Raw genomic sequence first — 19,964 nt, 5'->3', positions numbered from 1 at the left:
GGGGGGGGGGGGGGCTGATTGACACATTGGGGTAGTGGGCTGAGGAATGTTTGAGTCTTCATTCAAACCTCATGTAGAGAAGGGCCAGGTAACACTCCAACTCCCACAATGCTGCAGAAGAATGCAGGGAGGTAGGGGGAAAAGAGAGCCTGAGAGAAAGAACAAGAGGAGCCAAGAAAACAACAGAGACAGAGAGAGGGTGGATGTAATGTTGTGAGACAGACAGGGACAGGGTGGTGAGACAGCCATACAAGCAGAGGGAGATAGAGACAGGAAAAGAGAGAGAGCAGTGGTTCTGACGGATGAGGACGATAACAGTGTGAGATCGTAACTGTTTATTGCCTTTAGAAATGGTGATCACAAGAAGGATATGAATAAATAATGTTCCTCCAGAAGCTCTCGTGCTACACTGCTAGCGCGAAGGTAGAATACAAAGCATGGCGGACATCTTGCATATGAGACAGTCGCTGGAATAGAATCAGACTGAGTAAGTCGTTCTCATTTGGACAAGTTCTAATTTCATTCTTAAGATCAAACTCTGTCTCTCTGGAGAAGAATGTAGTGGGGCTGCAAGGATGCTGCAGAGACATACAAATACTTAATTTACAACCCCCTAATCCAACACTTTCTACACTAACAAAACACCTAATCATTCTTGATGTTTTTCTTAAAATATACATTTTGTGTATTGTATATAAAATATCCAGCGCGGTAACTCCAGTTACACGATGCAGACAGGATTCTGGCCATGAGTGACATTCCTTTGGTCGCATTCGTGTGCTGTAAGAATCGGTTCCATGAAGCTATCATAAATGTTAAAATAACAAAATAGAGTTTTCCAAAGAATCTTTTGTATAAAGTAGAAATATACATTCATACAGCGGCCTCATGTTCTGCTCCCAAACCTGTAACATAATCACAAGTCAATGTCTGTTCGGGAGAAGCAATCAGCCTCCAGAAACATCCATGTGCTCCAGAACCTTCCCAGAGGGGCCCGAAAGCCCTGGGTTCTCTGGACCCCTGGCAGGGACTAGAAGGAGGGTCCACCAACAGAACCAGCACCCCAACAGAAACAGCTCCAGAAGAGGGGCTAGGATATCTTCTTCTTCCTCAGTATGCTGTGGTGCTGCGGGCTGGCAGTGGTCCTGACGTTTCTGTACTGGGCCTGCGCACGCACACACACACACAGACATGCACACACACACACACACACACACACATGCGTACACACACACACACACACACGAACACAATCGTACACACACAAAACAGAAGAGAAAGCGTATGAGACGAGGGGGAAATGAGAGGAGGAGAGGAGGAGAGGAGGAGAGGAATGGAAAAGGGGTCAAGAGGGAGAAGGCCAGAGTGGAGCGACCACATGGGTGGATGATGGTAAATTGTAGCAAGGAAATAGGAGATAGGAGATATAGATAGGAGACCTTATATAGGAGACTGCAGATACAAGATAGGAGCTAGGAGATAGGAGGTAGGATATAGTAGATAGGAGATAGATGATAAGTGAGCTGTACTTCAACACTAGAATAAAGCAGAACTGGGGACAGTCCCAATCCCACCACGCCCACCACCACCTCCACCATCACCACCAGCACCAGCACCACCACCGCCTCCACCACCACCACCTTAACAACTCCACCATCACCACCAGCACCACCGCCTCCACCACCATCACCACCACCACCACCGCCTCCACCACCACCACCAAAACCAGCACCACCACTGCCTGCACCACCACCACCACCACCACCACAACCACCACCAAAACCAGCACCACCACTGCCTTTCACCACCACCACCGCCTCCACCACCAAAACCAGCACCACCACAGGTGAGAGCAGCCTGGGAACAGCGCCCAAACGGCCTGCATGGAGGTGGCAGCGCAACCAAAAACAAAGGAGAGAAAGGGCCCAGCAGGGATCACACGGAGGTGGATAATTATACAGGCGGGGGCTAATTACACAGCCAGCAGCCCCCGACACAGAGAGCCGCTTGGGACGGGATCGGAAGCTTCCTGGGAGGGTAATCCTGGGGCGGGGAGGAGGGAGAGGAGACTTTACCTTCTCTACATCTGAAGGCACCCTGGACAGGAAGTCTAGCAGCTCATTGTTTTCGATGGCGTGGGGCTTCCGTAGCTTCTTGGTGAATTTATTGATGCCTAAACCAGAATCCAGTGCAGGCAGCGTTACAGGAAGCCAACCAGCAAACACATGATTATGGTAATGTCTGTGGTCGCACACACACACACACACACACACACACACCACATGCTCTGCATACACAACACACATGACAGACATTTGCGGAGACAGGAGGGCACACACATTCGCACGCGCACACACACTCTTACGCGCACACGCACAGACACAGAGACACACGCGATACATATGTGTAACACGACATACAAGACACACATCCTAAGAATCATGCTACACGAAAACACAAAAACACACACATTCACACTCACACATACACAAACACATTAAATTCCATTACATTTATTTGGATGCTTTTGTCCAATGTGACTCACAGTAGTTCCACTGATTAAGAAAGATCCCCATTAAGTGCAAGAATCATTGTGTGCATACAACTTAAAATAAATAAGCAAAGCAACTGCTTCAAGTGTCACAATATTGATAATCAGAGTCAGAGAGAGAGCTCAAGATATACTGAAAAATATAGAGAGAATTATTGAAGTCCTACGATACAGAAACACGGGTGAAAGATTGAGGGTGAAAAATGGTATTCGTTTTTTTTCCCACACACACACACACACACACACACACACACACACACACACGTACAAACACTATTCCTATATCAGATCCAATTCAACACTGACTCACAGTGTGTTGATCACCTTGTTCTTACATAACCAGCAACGTTGTCACACATTCACCACAACATTCGGCTGGACGAGATGTTTTTAGGCTGAATTCAGTTACAAAATGTCGGGACAGATACAGTGGATCCAACGGAAGACCCTGTGTCTAAAACCTGACATGGAACGTACCCCATAATAGAATTAGGTAGCGAACTGGGATGAAGTAGCAGATGATGGTGACCACGGTGAGGACCAGGAACGCCAGGTTGGACAGGAAGGGGACAGACCAGTTGAAAGTACTGAGGAAGCAGAAAGAACAGTTCATGCATTGAAGATGCCTCGGTTTCAAAATAAAAGCCTGCATGTACAAAATCCAATGATACATTTAAATCAAACTCTACCTCTACAAAAGACTGTAGAAAGTGGGATTAAAAATTCTGACATGATAATTAACAAATATAGTTAAACAGACTGTTTGGGACTTTTCAGGATTGAGGATTATTACATAGCAGCATTTAAACAGACGCTTTTGATAGTGCTTTACACAACATATACAAATATTCAAAGGACAATCATTAAAATAGAGTTAAAAAAAGGACACAAGAAATCCAAACTTTTTAAATATAAAACGGTAAGAAAATGAATGAAAAACAGACTGCATCTTTAATCAAAATGAAATTAAACTGAAGCAAACAGAAATGTTTCAGGACCAATCTTACGAGAGTAAACCTCTCCTTCCTCTTGCAGCTGAACCAACAGAAGCTTGCTGGTAAACAACGGGTGAGACCAAAAACCAACGAGATGCACGGATACAACATTAAGTCGGCTTCCGTCCCAATGCCATGCCCACGTACTTCTTGATCCTCTCTCCGAAGCAGGCGATATCGTCCAGGATGTTCTGCACGGTGATGATGGTATCCTGTACCATGTGGATCTTCTCCATCAGCCCCTTTTTCTCAGCTTCCTGCAGAACCCAGGAGCCGCCACACTCACAGATCAGTCCTTCTACTGTTTAACATTAGCTTAAAGCGCACGGTATGACATGTGACATGGGGCAAAGTTCATTGTTATCACGTTGGAAGTTAACTAAAAAATGTTTTTATTACTTTAAAAGTAAGAGTCATCATAGTAGTTGAGGGATAGTGCTTAGTACTAGTAGTGTAGTAATAGTACTAATAACATTGTAGTGATAGTATGAATAGTAGTGTAGAACTAGTACTTATAGAAGTGTAGTAATAGTATTAATAGTAGTGTATTAATACAACTAATAGTAGTGTATTATTCAAATTAATGATTAAGTGTAGTACTCATACTAATGGTAGAGTAGTAATAGTGCTTATTGTTATGTAGTACTAATTACGACTACTTCTATTACCAACCGTAGTAGAGTGTGAGTAAAAATGGTAGTGTAATACTAAAAATGGGTAGTGAAGTAGTGTAGTATTCATATTCATGGTAGTGTAATAGTATTTATGGTAGTGTTGTATTAATACTGTAATCGTAGTCCATATTAGAGTAGAAAATCTACCTCATCGTCATCGTCATCTCCCACGTCTATGTTGTCCTGGAAACAAGAGGATGAGTTAAAAAAGCATCCACACACACGTTTGCACACACTCAGGCGCAGGCTTGTGTCTGTGAGAAGAAGAGGAGAAGCAAGGAGACAAGTAGAGAGGAGAGGAGGAACGCAGTGAAGTACTAATTAAAAGAGAACTGAATCAGGCACTTAATCCCAGACCAAATGCACGCTAATGGACCTTAAATGTTGTCGTCTGTTGTTGTAATGTGATGATAATGTATCTTGTTTTAATTTGTCTGTGGGTCTTGCCTTGATGTCCTGTTTTTGATGTCCTGTCCTGATCTCTAAATAGAGCTGCAGGGATGCAAGACAAATTTCAGACTTGCTCTGGCAATAAAGTACTATCGTACCGTATCGAGAAGAGAGGAGAGGAGAGGAGAGGATAGGATAGGAGAGAGGAGGATAGGAGAGGAGAGGAGGGGAGAGGAGAGAGGAGGATAGGAGAGGAGAGGAGAGAGGAGGATAGGAGAGGAGAGGAGAGGAAAGGGGAACAGAATAATTAATTAGCGGAGAGAAGAGGAAAGAGGAGAATAGGGGAGAGGAGAAGAAGCAGAGTGAGGTGGAGGATCAGAGGAGAGGAGGGTTTCTAGATGCTTCTAGAGGGTTCCAGGTACTCACCAGGTCGTGGACCACGCGCCCGGAGGAGATCTGGAAGTAGTTCCAGGCGAAGAGCAGCACCAGGAAGAAGGGCAGCATGCAGAAGCTGAAGTTCCAGACCGTCAGAAGAAACACCTGGCCAGGGTCAAAGGTGACTCAGGTTAGAAGACATACAGGACTCAGGCAGTCTGCCCCGGAGCCCATGAGCAATACAGTGTCCAGCTCCTTATTTACAAAGAAATATCTCATCGATTATGTTATGTATTATGTTTTCAATTTCATATCAGAGTTGGGATTGTTCCACAAAATGTAATGAATTAGTTTGAGATACTTCTTTTTTTTTTATATAGATTTGATACTACAATGGTATTCATATTTTGTCCTCTGCTGTATTGTTATTATACAGAAGAATAACCCTATTCAATCAAAATTAATATTCATATAGTTGAAATGCTTAGAAAGTATAGAAAGAATATATAATATTAAAAATTATACATAAATATATTTGTCTTTGTTTCTCTCTCTCTATCTTTCTATGACACTATAAACACACACAATAACCCGCTCACCGACAAACACATTCACAGACTCTTAAACACACACACACACACACACACACAAACACACACACACACACACACAGACACACATAGGTTTTCTTTTATCGCTGTGCGGGGCGGCAGCCGGCTGGATGGAGGATTGACCTCGTGACCCCAGACCTTCTGAAGGGGCCAGGCTCAGACCGCCTGCTCACGCCTCCCCGATACAGGAGACCCTGAGGCGCTCAGCCCCCCCCCCCCCCCCCCCCCCGCTTCTGGTCCCACAACACACACACACACACACACACACACACACACACACACACACACACACACACCTCCTGATTCTACACCCAAAGACAGAGAAAGAGCGAACGAGAGACGGAGCGAGAGAGGGGATGAGAAAGCGCGATAGAGAGACAGAGACAAAGAGAGAGAGAGAGAGAGAGAGAGAGAGAGAGAGAGAGAGAGAGAGAGAGAGAGACAGACAGACAGCGAGAGACAGAGCGAGAGAGACAGACAGAGAGACTGACAGAGACAGGGAAAGCAGATACTAATGCTGCAGGAATGTCACCCTGACCTGAGGGGGAGGAGCCTAACCTGCTCTGTTTACTGTGTGTTGACCAATTGAAAATGATAACACGTATTATCACACTTAGCTCATGTTAACACAACTGCAAAAATACACCAACACCGCTACCCGATATTAACACAACGACCAAATGCACTAAAACACATTAACACAGCTACCACATATTAACATGTCAAACAAATATGATTAACACAAAACCAACCACATCTAACACATCGCCAACAATCTCAACACACCCTCACAATATTGGGACGTCAAGCAAATATTAACTAGCAACTACATCGACCAAATATGAACAGACCCTACCATATTTAAACAGCTACTGGATCATAATACCAAATATATTGAAATACATTTAGCAAATGTTGACTCATATGTCAAATATTCATGCATCTACCAAAAATCATGTCCTAAATATGACCATGTCTACTTAAAATGAGTGTGAAAACAGCACAGATGGCCCCCAAGACGAGAACAACACTCAAATAATGTGTGTGTGTGTGTGTGTGTGTGTGTGTGTGTGTGTGTGTGTGTGTGAATTCAAAGCAATACAAAATAATCATTTCACAGAGAAATATGTATCTTTAATATTTACTGGAGTTTCATTCATATTTGCACCACTTCTGTACATATTTGATTGCATATCATATTGTCAATTAAAGGTTTATTTATTTGACTTTATTATTAATTCTATTTGTGACATTTCTACCATTTTTATCATGTATTTTTCAATATAGGACCAGTTTATCATCAAATCAACTTATAACAATATTTAAATATATTTATTTTCATGTATGCTTCGGTTACAAACTAATTTCAGTTCTGGGATTAATGTAATCAATTCTAGCTGGACTGGTTCCGGTTGGACCTTCACCTTCCTGGGTTCTAATAAACCAGAAGCAGTGTGTGCACTGTACACCAGAGTAAGCACCAGAGTGTGAGTTTCTCCCAGACTGTACCCGAGTGTACCAGAGAGTGTACCAGACCACACACAGCCAACAGAACCAGCTGGACCCGTTTTATGTCTCCAGGAAACTTTCCTGGAAGAAATTCTCCCCCGTGTATACGATACCAGGACCTTTACCGCCACCTGGTGGACAGCAGTATTACAGCACTAAGAACTCTCCGTGACCCTGTTTAGTATGTATGGGTCCGCTGCAGGTGGGACGGGCCCGGGGCTATCGATAGCCTTGATCCTATCGAGATGATTACAGTCTGTCTGTCTGTCTGTCTGCCGTCCGTTGAGTTCCCGGGTCATACCATTTTTGATTTCAGCGTTGCCGGCTTGTTAACAGCGTAATGAGTTGTCAGGGAAAGAGAGTAAAAATAGACTCGTCTCCATTGGGACTCTTACTTTCTCCAGATGAGACTCAAACACACTATCACAATCCAGTTTATCCCCCCCCCCCCGAAAGATATGGTAGGCTACTGTCTTCCAATCGGTGTCAGCTTTCTGTCCGTCTGTCTGCCCATTATCTGTCAGTCCCCCTGTTTACCTTCAAGTCTGTCAGACGGTCAGACAGACGGACAGAAAGCTGACACAACGAACACAGATGGGAGGAAACGACCATATCTGTCTGGAGGGATATATGGGATGGTGGAATCACAGCAGCGTGGTTTGTTTTTTGAAGAGACGATCGAGGGCGTCACGCATCGCTACCGCAGCGGAGCCAAACTACCGCTAACAGACGTCTCCGCGGCAACTGCTCGACCCGCACACCTTTTTTACCATATTGTTTACATGTGTATTTTAGTATTTTACATTTTACCACAGGAAAATACCTCTCAATACTATATGAGAAAGAGAGAGACAGAGAGAGAGAGAGAAAGAGGGGGGGGGGGGGGAGAGAGAGAGAGAGATAGATAGATAGATAAAGAGGAACACACACATACGCACACAGAGAGACATAGCGACTCAGAGAGAGAGAGAGAGAGAGAGAGAAAGAGAGAGAGAGAGGGTAAGAGAGACTTCAGTTTCTTTGGCCATGTAAATGTTGGTTTCCCATGTGAATAAAGCTTTTATTGAATTGAATTTAATTGAGAGAGTGAGCGAGCAAGAGAAAAAGAGAGAGAAAAAGAGGTAGAGCGAAGGAGAGGCATAGACCCAGAGAGAGAGAGAGAGAGAGAGAGAGAGAGAGAGAGAGAGAGAGAGAGAGAGAGAGAGAGAGAGAGAGAGAGAGAGAGAGAGAGAGAGAGAGAGAGAGAGAGAGAGAGAGAGAGAGAGAGAGAGAGAGAGAGAGAGAGGGTTGTCTCCTCACCAGGAAGGCGGTGATGCTCCTCTGGGTGTTCTCCCACTGGAAGCAGCTCTTGACGTAGCGCCACGTGGACAGCACCGCCCGGATCAGCGTCCGCACGCGCGTGATGTTACGGCCCAGAATCTGGAGCGGGCGCAACACAGCCAGTTAACAGCAAGATCCATCTGGTACAAACTGGATGGATGGGTCTCAGTGATAGGTAAGCAGTTATCATCTGGATGATGACAATGATGATCATCATCATTATCTTATCCTAGCTATCTCTGTTGTATACGGGGAACGGGTTAACCCTAGCCTGGCTGTTACCAGACAAAACCAGCCAATCGTAGACGGCACGTTGGTCTGGGGAAGCTGCCGTCATTTTCATCAGCACAAGAGGCTTGATCAAAGGGCCTAGCTCAACGGACTCTGTACGCGGTTGGCTGCTTGCCGTTGCTTCCCTGTCTTCGTTGTGTTAAACCAGCCAATAGTGCGCCAAGGGGAAAAGCCAGCTTTGTGATTGGCTCCCGCAAAAATGTATCGGAAGCAGAAAGAAATGTATTGCTCTTCTCCAGACCCATGTGCAGGGCAAACTCAATTCGCCGGGAGAATGGGCGGGGGGGTACCCAGGCTAGGTTAACCCAGCTATTGTAAGCGCCCGGCACTTGGTTCTATAAATGTCCTACTATACCGACAGCGATATATTGTTGTTTCTACTGTTTCGTACAAATGTACTTATTTTTAGTCGCTTTGGATAAAAGCGTCCACTAAATGTCCCAAATGTAAATGTTAATGTAAATGATGGTAACACATAAGGGAATGGGTATCCAATGAAAAACTATTCAACATCACATGGAGAGTATCATGAATATAAATAACCCCCGCCTCTTAAGGAGAACCACCCTGGACCAGAGCATGTATGAATGTTTCTTTCCATTTAAATGTTTCATACTGTTGACCAGCCTCAGGTCATCATGGCAAACATGGTTTTGGTTGGTGCGTGGTCATAGGCTATGACCTCTGACCCGACCCCTGCGTTTGTTTACCCATCGAAGCGTTGGAAGCGGCTCAGAGCGGGTTCGATGTTAAGGTTCTGAGACGGAACAACAGTAAACTGTGAGTCAGACTTTGTTCGTTTTGGTGGTCTCACCTTTTTAGAGAACTTGGGATTGTCCTCCATGAACCTCGTCTCCCTGGGCGAGAAGGTCCTCACGCTCGCTCGGACCTGGTCACAACACAGACAGACAGACAGAAAGTTAGACAGGCAGGCAGGAAGGAAGACAGGCATACACACAGACAGACACACCGACGGAGACTCACAAAGACAGACAAACAGACGGACAGACAGGAAGGAAGACAGGCACACACACAGACACACACACACGGACAGAGACACACAAAGACAGCCACACGGACAGAGACACACAAAGACAGACAAACAGACAGGCAGAAGGTTAGACAGGCAGGCAGGAAGGAAGACAGGCATACACACAGACACACACACGGACGGAGACTCACAAAGACAGAAAGACAGACACACACGGACAGAGACACACAAAGACAGACAGACAGAGACACACACAGACAGACAAACCCGGGGACAGACACACAGGCAGTCAGCCATATCACTGGTGACAGCCGCGGCATCGGCGCTACCGCTAATCTACTAGCTGTTTAGCCGCTAGCAGCTCCTCCATCTCCACTGAGCTCACGGGATGGGCTAAACGCCCATCTGCTCCCGATTCCCCCCCTCCCCCACCAACCAAACCCTCCAGATGGTCATGTTTCCCAGAATCTCAAAACCCCCATAACACCTTGGGGTTTGATGATGACCCATACGTCTACATTACAGGTTACCAGCCAACACCTAGAGGTTGTGTTTTTGTGAATTCTTTTTAGTTTCATCTGGTTGAGGTTGGTCTACACCGCAGGTAACCCGGTGGGCTCCACCTACCGGGTTGAACAGCAGCTCCAGCTCCAGGCTGAGGACCCCCTTGGAGAGGGAGCCCAGGTTCTCCTTCTTCAGGGGCAGGTTGATCTGCTGCCTGTTGGGGGCCTGCAGACAGACAGGTCACCAGAGAGACAGAGACAGAACAGGGATCAGACAGACAGTAAGGAGCAATTGAACTCCTCAGGGAAACACGTATGTCTGCCTTGGAATGCTACGAAAGTGAGATTACAAAACATTGTTGCTTTCAAGAAGAAAAATCTTTCCGGAGATAAGCAAACTGTTTGAGAAACTGGAAGCACTTAAGAGAGTTAGTTAGACTGCGATTTAGCTGAAATAATTGTTAGCTGGACTGAGAGTTAGCTGGACTATATGTTAGCTGGACTGAGAGTTAGCTGGACTATATGTTAGCTGGACTGAGAGTTAGCTGGACTATATGTTAGCTGGACTATGAGTTGGCTGGACTGAGAGTTAGCTGGACTAAATGTAAGATAGACTATGAGGTAGCTGGACTATGATTTAGCTGGACTATATGTTAGCTGGACTAAGTGTTAGTTGAACTAAACGGTTGCCTTACCATCAGGAGGGGTATGGCAGTTTTCCCCAGGAAGTCGGGTGCCTTGTCTCCGTCCTCATCGAAAATAGTAACCTCCAGAACTTCGTGGACGTCCTTGATGGGACTTAAGAGGAACAGAAACACATGCAAACATCCTTGACAACAACCACGCAACAATAACAACACAAGAACACCATCATTACAACACGGCTATCTTCCTCGTAACAGTGGTTACCATCCTCATCGTCATCACGATAACGTAAACATCGTCATAATCGTCCTCACCAGCAACTACTTCATCGACATGCAGAGCAACAAGCAACCATAGTCTAGTGTTGAGGGTGCTTAAATCTTCTGGGTTTGAACCCGAAAAGCAGTGGTTTACTTGTAGGCATCTTGCTCCAGAATGCCTTAGAAACCAGCAACCCAAATCTGCTTATTACTGTTGTGTATTTCCAATTAAATCATACTTGGTTCCAACCTCAATGTCTTTAGCCTGACTATCAGGCACCCGAGAGCGAGATGCCTTCCCCCAGCCGCCAATTACATAAATCTAAAAAAGTCACTGTGGAAAGAAGTGACTTTATCAACTGCAGAAGGCTTCCGGCCAGACGTACAAGGTGAAGACTTCATTCCACTCAGGATTCAGGGTCTTGTAGATGGTGTGGGTCTGCAGCCGGTCGTTCCCCAACTGCAGAACGCAGAACGGATCGCTCTTTCCTGGAGAAGAAACAACAGAGAACTGATTTCAGACGGCTGATGTCCTGAAAGAGAATGTTTGTGATGTGGAGAATATATTCCGTACCGTTGAGATCTGCAGCTAGCAGATCTGTGGCCCTGAGGATCTTCACCTGGAGATAACCGATGTCTCCTAGGTTCTCGAAGGACTTCGTCAGCCTCTGTGGACACACATGCAACACGCACACAGCGGTGGTTTGAACACACCTCGTGGAGTCGGGTTCCGGATCGGAGTAGAGCAGCGTTTCTCAGACGTTGTAAGTCTTATGTCCCCCGGAGCCCCACCAGTATGACTGAAGGAACCCTTGAGGACACCTTCACCTTCACCATCACCATACCACAAATGTTTTCCTTTGAATTATTCAGATTATCATTATTAATATTGTAGTGGCGTAGAGGTGTCTCAAAGGGGAAGAAGCTGAGGCCTACTTCTATATCTGGTCTTGACCTTTGAACTATTCGATCACAACCAATCTACCTAAATCATATTTAACCCTATGGCCGAGAGGCGTTTGTTTTTACAGAAGAGGATTAGGGCCACATGTGATTATTTGTTTGGAGTTCTGACTAAATTCTCAGAATTCTAAATTTAAACTCTGAATTCCGACTTTAATCTCAGGATTCCGAGATTGTAGTCAGAATTCCCAACTCCTATAAAATTCACATACTCTTCCGTGTGTTTTTAATCAATTGAATTAGGCCCAAGTGAATTGACGCCAAACCGATGACATCCACAGTGGCCGCTGGAGACAGAGGGCAGACTCACGTATTTCTCCAGCTGGTTCTCCCTCTCCTCCCCGGCGGCGAGGGGCGCGGCGGCCAGGTCGGAGATGGACACACCACTGCACGCGCTCTGGGACACCAGGAACAGCATGTAGCCGCCGCTCTGGCCCAGCTCTGCCTTGAACTGCTGGTTCTTGTTCATGGGTAGGATGGAGATGTCCACCTCAAACCTGTACAGCCACACACACACACACACACACACACACGTAGGCATATAACACACACACACACACACACGTAGGCATATAACACACACACAGACACACAAAAAACAGTAACATTGGGCATGTGTTGAGAATGTTCTCTTGTTCTGAGGGAGTGATAGAGGAGGAGATGATGCGAGTGTCTCCTGGTAAGGCGTGACATGGAGGAGGTAAGGAGTGTCTCCTGGTGAGGAGTGAGAAGGAGGTGAGGAGTGTCTCCTTGTGAGGAGTGAGAAGGAGGTGAGGAGTGTCTCCTTGTGAGGAGTTAGATGGAGGAGGTGAGAAGTGAGCTGGAGGAGGTGAGGATTGAGAGGGACGAGGTGAGGAGTGAGAGGGAGGAGGTGAGGAGTGAGAGGGAGGAGGTGAGGAGTGAGAGGGAGGAGGTGAGGAGTGTCTCCTTGTGAGGAGTGATATGGAGGAGTTGAGGAGTGAGAGGGAGGAGCTGAGGAGTGAGAAAGAGGAGGTGAGGAGTGAGATGGAGGAGGTGAGAAGTGGGATGGAGGAGGTGAGGAGTGTCTCCTTGTGAGGAGTGAGAAGGAGGAGGTGAGGAGTGAGAGGGAGGAGCTGAGGAGTGAGACGGAGGAGGTGAGGAGTGAGATGGAGGAGGTGAGGAGTGAGATGGAGGAGGTGAGGAGTGAGAGGGAGGAGCTGAGGAGTGAGAGGGAGGAGCTGAGGAGTAAGAGGGAGGAGGTGAGAAGTGGGATGGAGGAGGTGAGGAGTGAGAGGGAGGAGGTGAGGAGTGTCTCCTTGTGAGGAGTGAGACGGAGGAGGTGAGGAGTGAGATGGAGGAGGTGAGGAGTGAGACGGGAGGTGAGGAGTGAGATGGAGGATGTGAGGGAGGGGGAGGAGCTGAGGAGTGAGAGGGAGGAGGTGAGGAGTGTCTCCTTGTGAGGAGTGAGAGGGAGGAGGTGAGGAGTGAGAGGGAGGAGGTGAGGAGTGAGAGGGAGGAGCTGAGGAGTGAGGTGGAGGAGGTGAGGAGTGAGATGGAGGAGCTGAGGAGTGAGGTGGAGGAGGTGAGGAGTGAGAGGGAGGAGGTGAGGAGTGAGAGGGAGGAGGTGAGGAGTGTCTCCTTGTGAGGAGTGATATGGAGGAGAAGAGGAGTGAGAGGGAAGAGGTGAGGATTGAGAGGGACGAGGTGAGGAGTGAGAGGGAGGAGGTAAGGAGTGAGCTGGAGGACAGGAGGAGTGAGCTGGAGGAGCTGAGGAGTGAGCTGGAGGACAGGAGGAGTGAGCTGGAGGACAGGAGGAGTGAGCTGGAGGACAGGAGGAGGACCTACCCTGTCAGTATCTCATGGTTGCGGGTTCCCAGCTTGGTGCACAGCTCCACCTCCAGGATCCCCGTTGTGTCAGCGAACTGGTTGAAGCTGAACCTCTCCCTCCACTGGGGGTTGACCGTTTTGAAGTGGTTCTGCAGAAAGGCATTGTGGGAGTTTGAAAACACGAGGTTGAAGAGTGCGTCGATATGTCTGCTAAATGATTTGGTGTTGTACTGACGCTAACCATAGCATCTGTTCTCCACATTGGAACACGAGAAGCATGTGCCGAATAAAACGAGATGTAAGTAAAACCAAATCAGTTAAAGGCGCCAAATTGGTGAACAAAGTCAAGATTGTCGTGTTGAAAAGACAAGCTAAACATTTGTTATTTCCACCACAAATCCCCTCTTTATCAATCAAGTCCTTATAACCTAAACCTTTCCTAAATGGGACATATTACACCACCAGGTGTGAGTGTGATCAGCCATTACAAGCCGTTTCGAAAATCTGCCCCTTATGACATAACAAGTGGGCGTGTCCACCTAGATGTGTGCTGGATGGATCAGCCTACCGGCCTACCCAGTGGACTGAAGCAAACGTTGCTCATCTATCCAGCACAGATCACTAGTGATGTCAGAAGGGGCAGATCTTCGAAACGGCTTGTGAGGGCTAATCACACTCACACCTGGTGGTGTAACATGCCCCCTTTGAGCGCTCTGTAGCAGTCCCTTCCTCGGTGTGTTTACTCGTCCTTGTGTTGCGCAGCACCTTGCTCTTGTGCCTCTGGTCTCCGAAGCGGAGACGGACGAACAGGTCCCCGGGGCTGTCCACCTCCAGGCCCCTGGCCCCCACCAGGGTCACCACCACCACGCTGGTCCACAGCTGGCCCTTCCTCAACACCTCGGCCAGACGCGCGTTGTACGGCTTATTAGACTGGGAGAGGAGAGGGGGGAGGAGAGGGAGGAGGAGAGGGGAGGGGAGGAGGAGGTGAGGAGGGGTATGAGGGGGGAGGAGAGGGAGGAGGAGAGGGGAGGGAGGAGGAGGTGAGGAGGGGTATGAGGGGGGAGGAGAGGGAGGAGGAGAGGGGAGGGAGGAGGAGGTGAGGAGGGGTATGAGGGGGAGGAAAGGGAGGAGGAGAGGGAGGGGGGAGGAGCGGGAGGAGGAGAGGGAGGGGGAGGAAAGGGAGGAGGAGAGGGGAGGGGAGGAGAGGGAGGAGGAGAGGGGAGGGAGGAGGAGGTGAGGAGGGGTATGAGGGGGGAGGAGAGGGAGGAGGAGAGGGGAGGGGAGGAGCGGGAGGAGGAGAGGGGAGGGGAGGAGGAGGTGAGGAGGGGTATGAGGGGGGAGGAGCGGGAGGAGGAGAGGGAGGGGGAGGAGAGGGAGGAGGAGAGGGGAGGGGAGGAGGAGGTGAGGAGGAGAGGGGAGGGGAGGAGGAGGTGAGGAGGGGTATGAGGGGGGAGGAGAGGGAGGAGGAGAGGGGAGGGGAGGAGAGGGAGGAGGAGAGGGGAGGGGAGGAGGGGTATGAGGGGGGAGGAGAGGGAGGAGGAGAGGGGAGGGGAGGAGCGGGAGGAGGAGAGGGGAGGGGAGGAGGAGAGGGGAGGAGGAGAGGGGAGGAGGAGGTGAGGAGGGGTATGAGGGGGGAGGAGAGGGAGGAGGAGATGGAGGGGGAGGAGGAGAGGGGAGGGGAGGAGAGGAGGAGAGGAGAGGTGGGAGGAGAGGAGGAGAGGGAGAGAAGAGGAGGCAGAGTGAGGGGAGAGAGGAGGAGAGACAATAGACAGGACAAGACGAGACGAGACGAGAGAGGAGATCAGGGAGATTAAAACCACATTAGGACATTAGGGAACATAGAATCGTTTTGTGTGGAGCAATACGACGAGCAGTTACATCAGAGCAGCCTCTCCTTCGACATGTGTGCGTGGGTGTGCGCTTGTGTGTGCGTGCGAGTGTGCGGGTGCGTGTTTGTGTGTGGTCTTACCAAAGAGTTGTTCTTTCGTTTGTGAGGCCAGCGCTGCAGGGAGCATGCATGTTAGGTGCACAACAGAATGACATGCTGGTTAGAAAGCATGCAAACACACACACACACACACACACACACACACACAAACACACACACACACACAGCCACGAACAATAAGTGATGAGTATGCATGCAAATAACTCACACAAACACAGGCGAAAAACACACGTTTTTTTTTGCGTGAACAAACAAATAACACATACACAGACACCACGGGGAGAGTGAAAACATGCACAAGTGACCTCTGACCCCAGGCGCCGACTTACAGACGAGGAGCTGCTGTCGGGGTCCCGCGGGGAGAGCTTCATGTCCAGCAGGAGGCTCCCCATGTCGGCCTCCAGGCTGTTGGGGTCGTCCAGGGCCAGGCTCAGCTCGTTGCTCCTGGGGAGGGGACACAGGCAGGAGGGCCCACTTCACTGGGAGCTCGGCCCCTAAAGCCCAGGCGACACGCCCGCTAGCTACCAGCCACCCCGGTTCGATTCCCGCCGGTGGCCTGAGCTAGATGTCACTGTCTCTCTCTTTGTGTGTGTCCATCTCCACTGTCCTGTCTCTCTCCACTGTCCTGTCTCGCTTCCCTGGCCTGTCTCTCTTCCCTGGCCTGTCTCTCTCCATTGTCCTGTCTCTCTTCCCTGTCCTGTCTCTCTCCACTGTCCTGTCTCGCTTCCCTGTCCTGTCTCTCTTCCCTGGCCTGTCTCTCTTCCCTGGCCTGTCTCTCTTCATTGTCCTGTCTCTCTTCCCTGTCCTGTCTCTCTTCCCTGTCCTGTCTCTCTTCACTGTTTTGTCTCGCTTCCCTGGCCTGTCTCTCTTCCCTGGCCTGTCTCTCTTCCCTGGCCTGTCTCGCTTCCCTGTCCTGTCTCTCTCCACTGTCCTGTCTCGCTTCCCTGTCCTGTCTCTCTTCCCTGGCCTGTCTCGCTTCCCTGGCCTGTCTCTCTTCCCTGGCCTGTCTCCTTCACTGTCCTGTCTCTCTTCACTGTTTTGTCTCTCTTCCCTGTCCTGTCTCTCTCCACTGTCCTGTCTCTCTCCGCTGTCCTGTCTCTCTTCACTGTCCTGTCTCACTTCCCTGTCCTGTCTCTCTTCCCTAGCCTGTCTCTCTACACTGTCCTGTCTCTCTTCACTGTCCTGTCTGGCCTGTTCGCTATCCAATCAAACGTACAAGTCCCTGTATAACAGCCATTTACACTGTAAAATCCACTGATCACTATATTCTATAATAATACCAATAATACCTTGAATCATAATCAACATTGTTTATATGTTACAAGTATTAATTATTCATTCCTATTTTATTATTAATTATATAAGTAGGTCATACAGCCCCTTAAAAAGATGAAGAGAAAGTGCTCCCACCCTAAAATTGTTGCAGAGTAGTGATTGACTCACTTGTTCATCTCCAGTTCACTCAGAAGGACGCTGGCCGAGCCCATGAAGTCATCGGAGGTCAGGTCGCGGTCGTACACCTAGCATCACAGAGTAATGTTAATGCACAGAGTTAAAGAGCATTCTGGGTAAACACAGTCTGGTTTTGTTCTAGCAATTACCAGTTAGTGTTACTGCCTCTAGCACAGCAGCTAGAGCCGGCATTAAGACCGCTACGGTCATACACAGTATGGTCAGACAGGGTTATGGTAAGACACAGTGTGTTCCTGATTCCGGTCTCATGGACTGCCTCACCGGGGACCCACCAGCAGGGGGCAGCAGACTCACGTTGATGTGGAGGACCTGCTCCAGATCTTTGATGGGCAGGACGAAGGACTCGTTCCACGCTGGATTCAGATTCTTGTAGATCACCCTGCTCTTGTAGAAGGTCTTCCCCTCCAGCTTGAACTTCACGTACGGGTCGCTGGTCCCTGGAGAAAAACAAACAGCACATTGTAAGCATAGTAGCATAATGCATACTGAAAAAATGCAATAAAAAAATACAAAAAATACTTATATCCATTAGGTTTGAAGAGACGACATGAACCATGAGAGGACCCAAGAACCAGAAATACTTAGTATCCTTTTAAACTGTCCCGGCACAATAATTCAAACATAATCCCTATGTGATTATCAATGACGATGATAACTTAATGACAAAGATGATGATATAATGATGATGATGATGATGATGATGAGGTAGTGAAGATGTAATGATGAAAAGGGTCAGAGCAGTGTTGGATTGGGAGGTTCTAGGAGGGTCCAGAAGGTTCTGGAAGGTTCTAGAAGGTGGTTCTGGTGCCTACCACAGCGGTCTCTGATGACCAGGTTGCGGCCCTCCCTCAGGTTGATGGTCAGCAGGAAAGAGCTATAGTAGCTGGGAGAACCCAACGCCATGTCACCCTGGACACACACACACGCAAACACACACACACACACGCACACACACATGCACACACACACACACACACACGCAAACACACACACACATGCACACACACGGAAACACACACACACACACACACATGCACACAAACACACACAGACGCACAGAGACACAGACACACACACAAACACACACACACTCACATACATGCGTGAGCGTGCACACACACGCATACAGACAGGCACGCATGCAAACATGCGCACACACACACAAACACACAGACACACACACACATGCACATACAGGAAAACACAAACTTAGATTTGAAAATAGATTTGATTATTCTATCCAATGCAATGTGATTGTATGAATCCATGTTGCATGTTACATGGTAAAATGAACTATTTCATATGTTATTATGTTATTTATTTCACTAACTGAATTGACTATTGCTGTTTCGGTAGGCAAACAGGTAGTAAAATATAAAAGAAATGCGTACAGGTAGTAGCATATAATATAAAGCTAAACATGTTGTAACACATAATGTAAAGGCCTGAAAATAGTACAAAACAAAACTAATAGAAGCAGACATAAGAAAAGTGACCATGTGTGCTAGTAAACATGTCACTGGGCAGCAGGTTGCTGGGTCTCCCAGATTCTACAAGCTTCTACACAAGTCGTCCATAAACTACAATCTACGGTCTATTAGATTCTACAAGCTTCTACACAAGTCGTCCTCAAGCTACAGGCTACAGACTCCCAGATTCTACAAGCTTCTACAGAGGACGGGGAGAACTTACCGTCTGTTCCTCAGCATCCCGGAACATCTGTTGGTCCTCCTCGTTCTAAGGGGAGGGGAGAAGGGAGACGGGGAGAGAGGAGAGAGGGGAGAAGGGAGAAGGGAGACGGGGAGAGGGGAGAGGGGAGAGGGAGGCGAGAGGGGAGAAGGGAGACGGGGAGAGAGGAGAGAGGGGAGAAGGGAGAAGGGAGACGGGGAGAGGGGAGAGGGAGGCGAGAGGGGAGAAGGGAGACGGAGAGAGGGGAGAAAGAGGAGAGAGGGGAGAGGGGAGAGAGGAGAGAGGGGAGACAGGAGAGAGGAGAGAGAGGAGAGAGAGGAGAGAGGGGAGAGAGGGGAGAAAGGAGATGGGGAGAGAGGAGAGAGAGGGGAGAAGGGAGATGAGGAGAGAGGGGAGAAGGGAGACAGAGAGAGGGGAGAAAGAGGAGAGAGGGGAGAGGGGAGAGAGGAGAGAGGGGAGACAGGAGAGAGGGGAGAGAGGGGAGAAGGAAGACGGGGAGAGAGGAGGGAGGGGAGAAGGGAGACGGGGAGACAGGAGGAGTTGAGAGGGGAGGAGAGGAGGAGAAGAAGAGGAGAGAGGAGAGGAAATATGAGGGGAGAGGGTAGGAGGTTAGAGGAAAGGACAGAAGAGTGGAGAGGAGGAGAGGAGAGAGAGCATTAATAACTCTACCACATCAAACACATCAAAGCATAAAACTAATATCTCCAGGAACAAAGAAACCCTCAGAACCCAGGAACCCCCTCCAGCACCACCTCCTTCCCCATCACCTAACCCCAAGTCCCCCCCCCCTCTCTCTCTCTCTCTCTCTCTCTCTCTCTCTCTCTCTCTCTCTCTCTCTCTCTCTCTCTCTCTCTCTCTCTCTCTCTCTCTCTCTCTCTGCTGTCCCCCTGCATACCTGAAAGGCTGTACCTGTGCAGGTATGTTCCCAACACACAACATTCCCCGACAGTACAACTTTCCCTCCTCCATACCCAGCGTGGGTTAACAA

The 19,964-nt window shown here is 48.5% G+C and overlaps 1 protein-coding gene across 2 annotated transcripts in view; it reads right to left on the bottom strand.

Moving 5' to 3' along the window:
* Nucleotides 1-320: 320 nt before the first annotated feature.
* The window catches only part of LOC307075879 (multiple C2 and transmembrane domain-containing protein 2-like), a 27,024-nt gene continuing 7,380 nt past the window's right edge, over nucleotides 321-19,964 (bottom strand). The window contains exons 3-23 of one of the 2 annotated variants that reach the window (XM_079736607.1): nucleotides 18,980-19,024; nucleotides 18,100-18,196; nucleotides 17,582-17,724; nucleotides 17,258-17,334; nucleotides 16,144-16,258; nucleotides 15,836-15,868; nucleotides 14,632-14,796; nucleotides 13,885-14,015; nucleotides 12,389-12,575; nucleotides 11,690-11,783; nucleotides 11,502-11,604; nucleotides 10,906-11,008; nucleotides 10,335-10,436; nucleotides 9,531-9,605; nucleotides 8,405-8,524; nucleotides 5,037-5,150; nucleotides 4,368-4,403; nucleotides 3,694-3,803; nucleotides 3,029-3,138; nucleotides 2,076-2,173; nucleotides 321-1,165 (exon numbers count right to left, since the gene is read on the bottom strand). In XM_079736607.1, coding sequence (XP_079592733.1) covers nucleotides 1,091-1,165; nucleotides 2,076-2,173; nucleotides 3,029-3,138; nucleotides 3,694-3,803; nucleotides 4,368-4,403; nucleotides 5,037-5,150; nucleotides 8,405-8,524; nucleotides 9,531-9,605; nucleotides 10,335-10,436; nucleotides 10,906-11,008; nucleotides 11,502-11,604; nucleotides 11,690-11,783; nucleotides 12,389-12,575; nucleotides 13,885-14,015; nucleotides 14,632-14,796; nucleotides 15,836-15,868; nucleotides 16,144-16,258; nucleotides 17,258-17,334; nucleotides 17,582-17,724; nucleotides 18,100-18,196; nucleotides 18,980-19,024 — 2,133 coding nt within the window. In that variant the 3' untranslated portion in view covers nucleotides 321-1,090. The remainder of the gene's footprint in view (nucleotides 1,166-2,075; nucleotides 2,174-3,028; nucleotides 3,139-3,693; nucleotides 3,804-4,367; nucleotides 4,404-5,036; nucleotides 5,151-8,404; nucleotides 8,525-9,530; nucleotides 9,606-10,334; nucleotides 10,437-10,905; nucleotides 11,009-11,501; nucleotides 11,605-11,689; nucleotides 11,784-12,388; nucleotides 12,576-13,884; nucleotides 14,016-14,631; nucleotides 14,797-15,835; nucleotides 15,869-16,143; nucleotides 16,259-17,257; nucleotides 17,335-17,581; nucleotides 17,725-18,099; nucleotides 18,197-18,979; nucleotides 19,025-19,964) is intronic. The other variant, XM_079736608.1, reaches the window with a different exon arrangement.

Source organism: Pollachius pollachius, assembly GCF_949987615.1.
Source record: "Pollachius pollachius genome assembly, chromosome: 5".
Classification (NCBI taxonomy): Eukaryota; Metazoa; Chordata; class Actinopteri; order Gadiformes; family Gadidae; genus Pollachius; species Pollachius pollachius.
The sequence above is the reverse complement of the archived record's forward strand: the minus strand, read 5'-3'. Positions and strand labels throughout refer to the sequence as shown.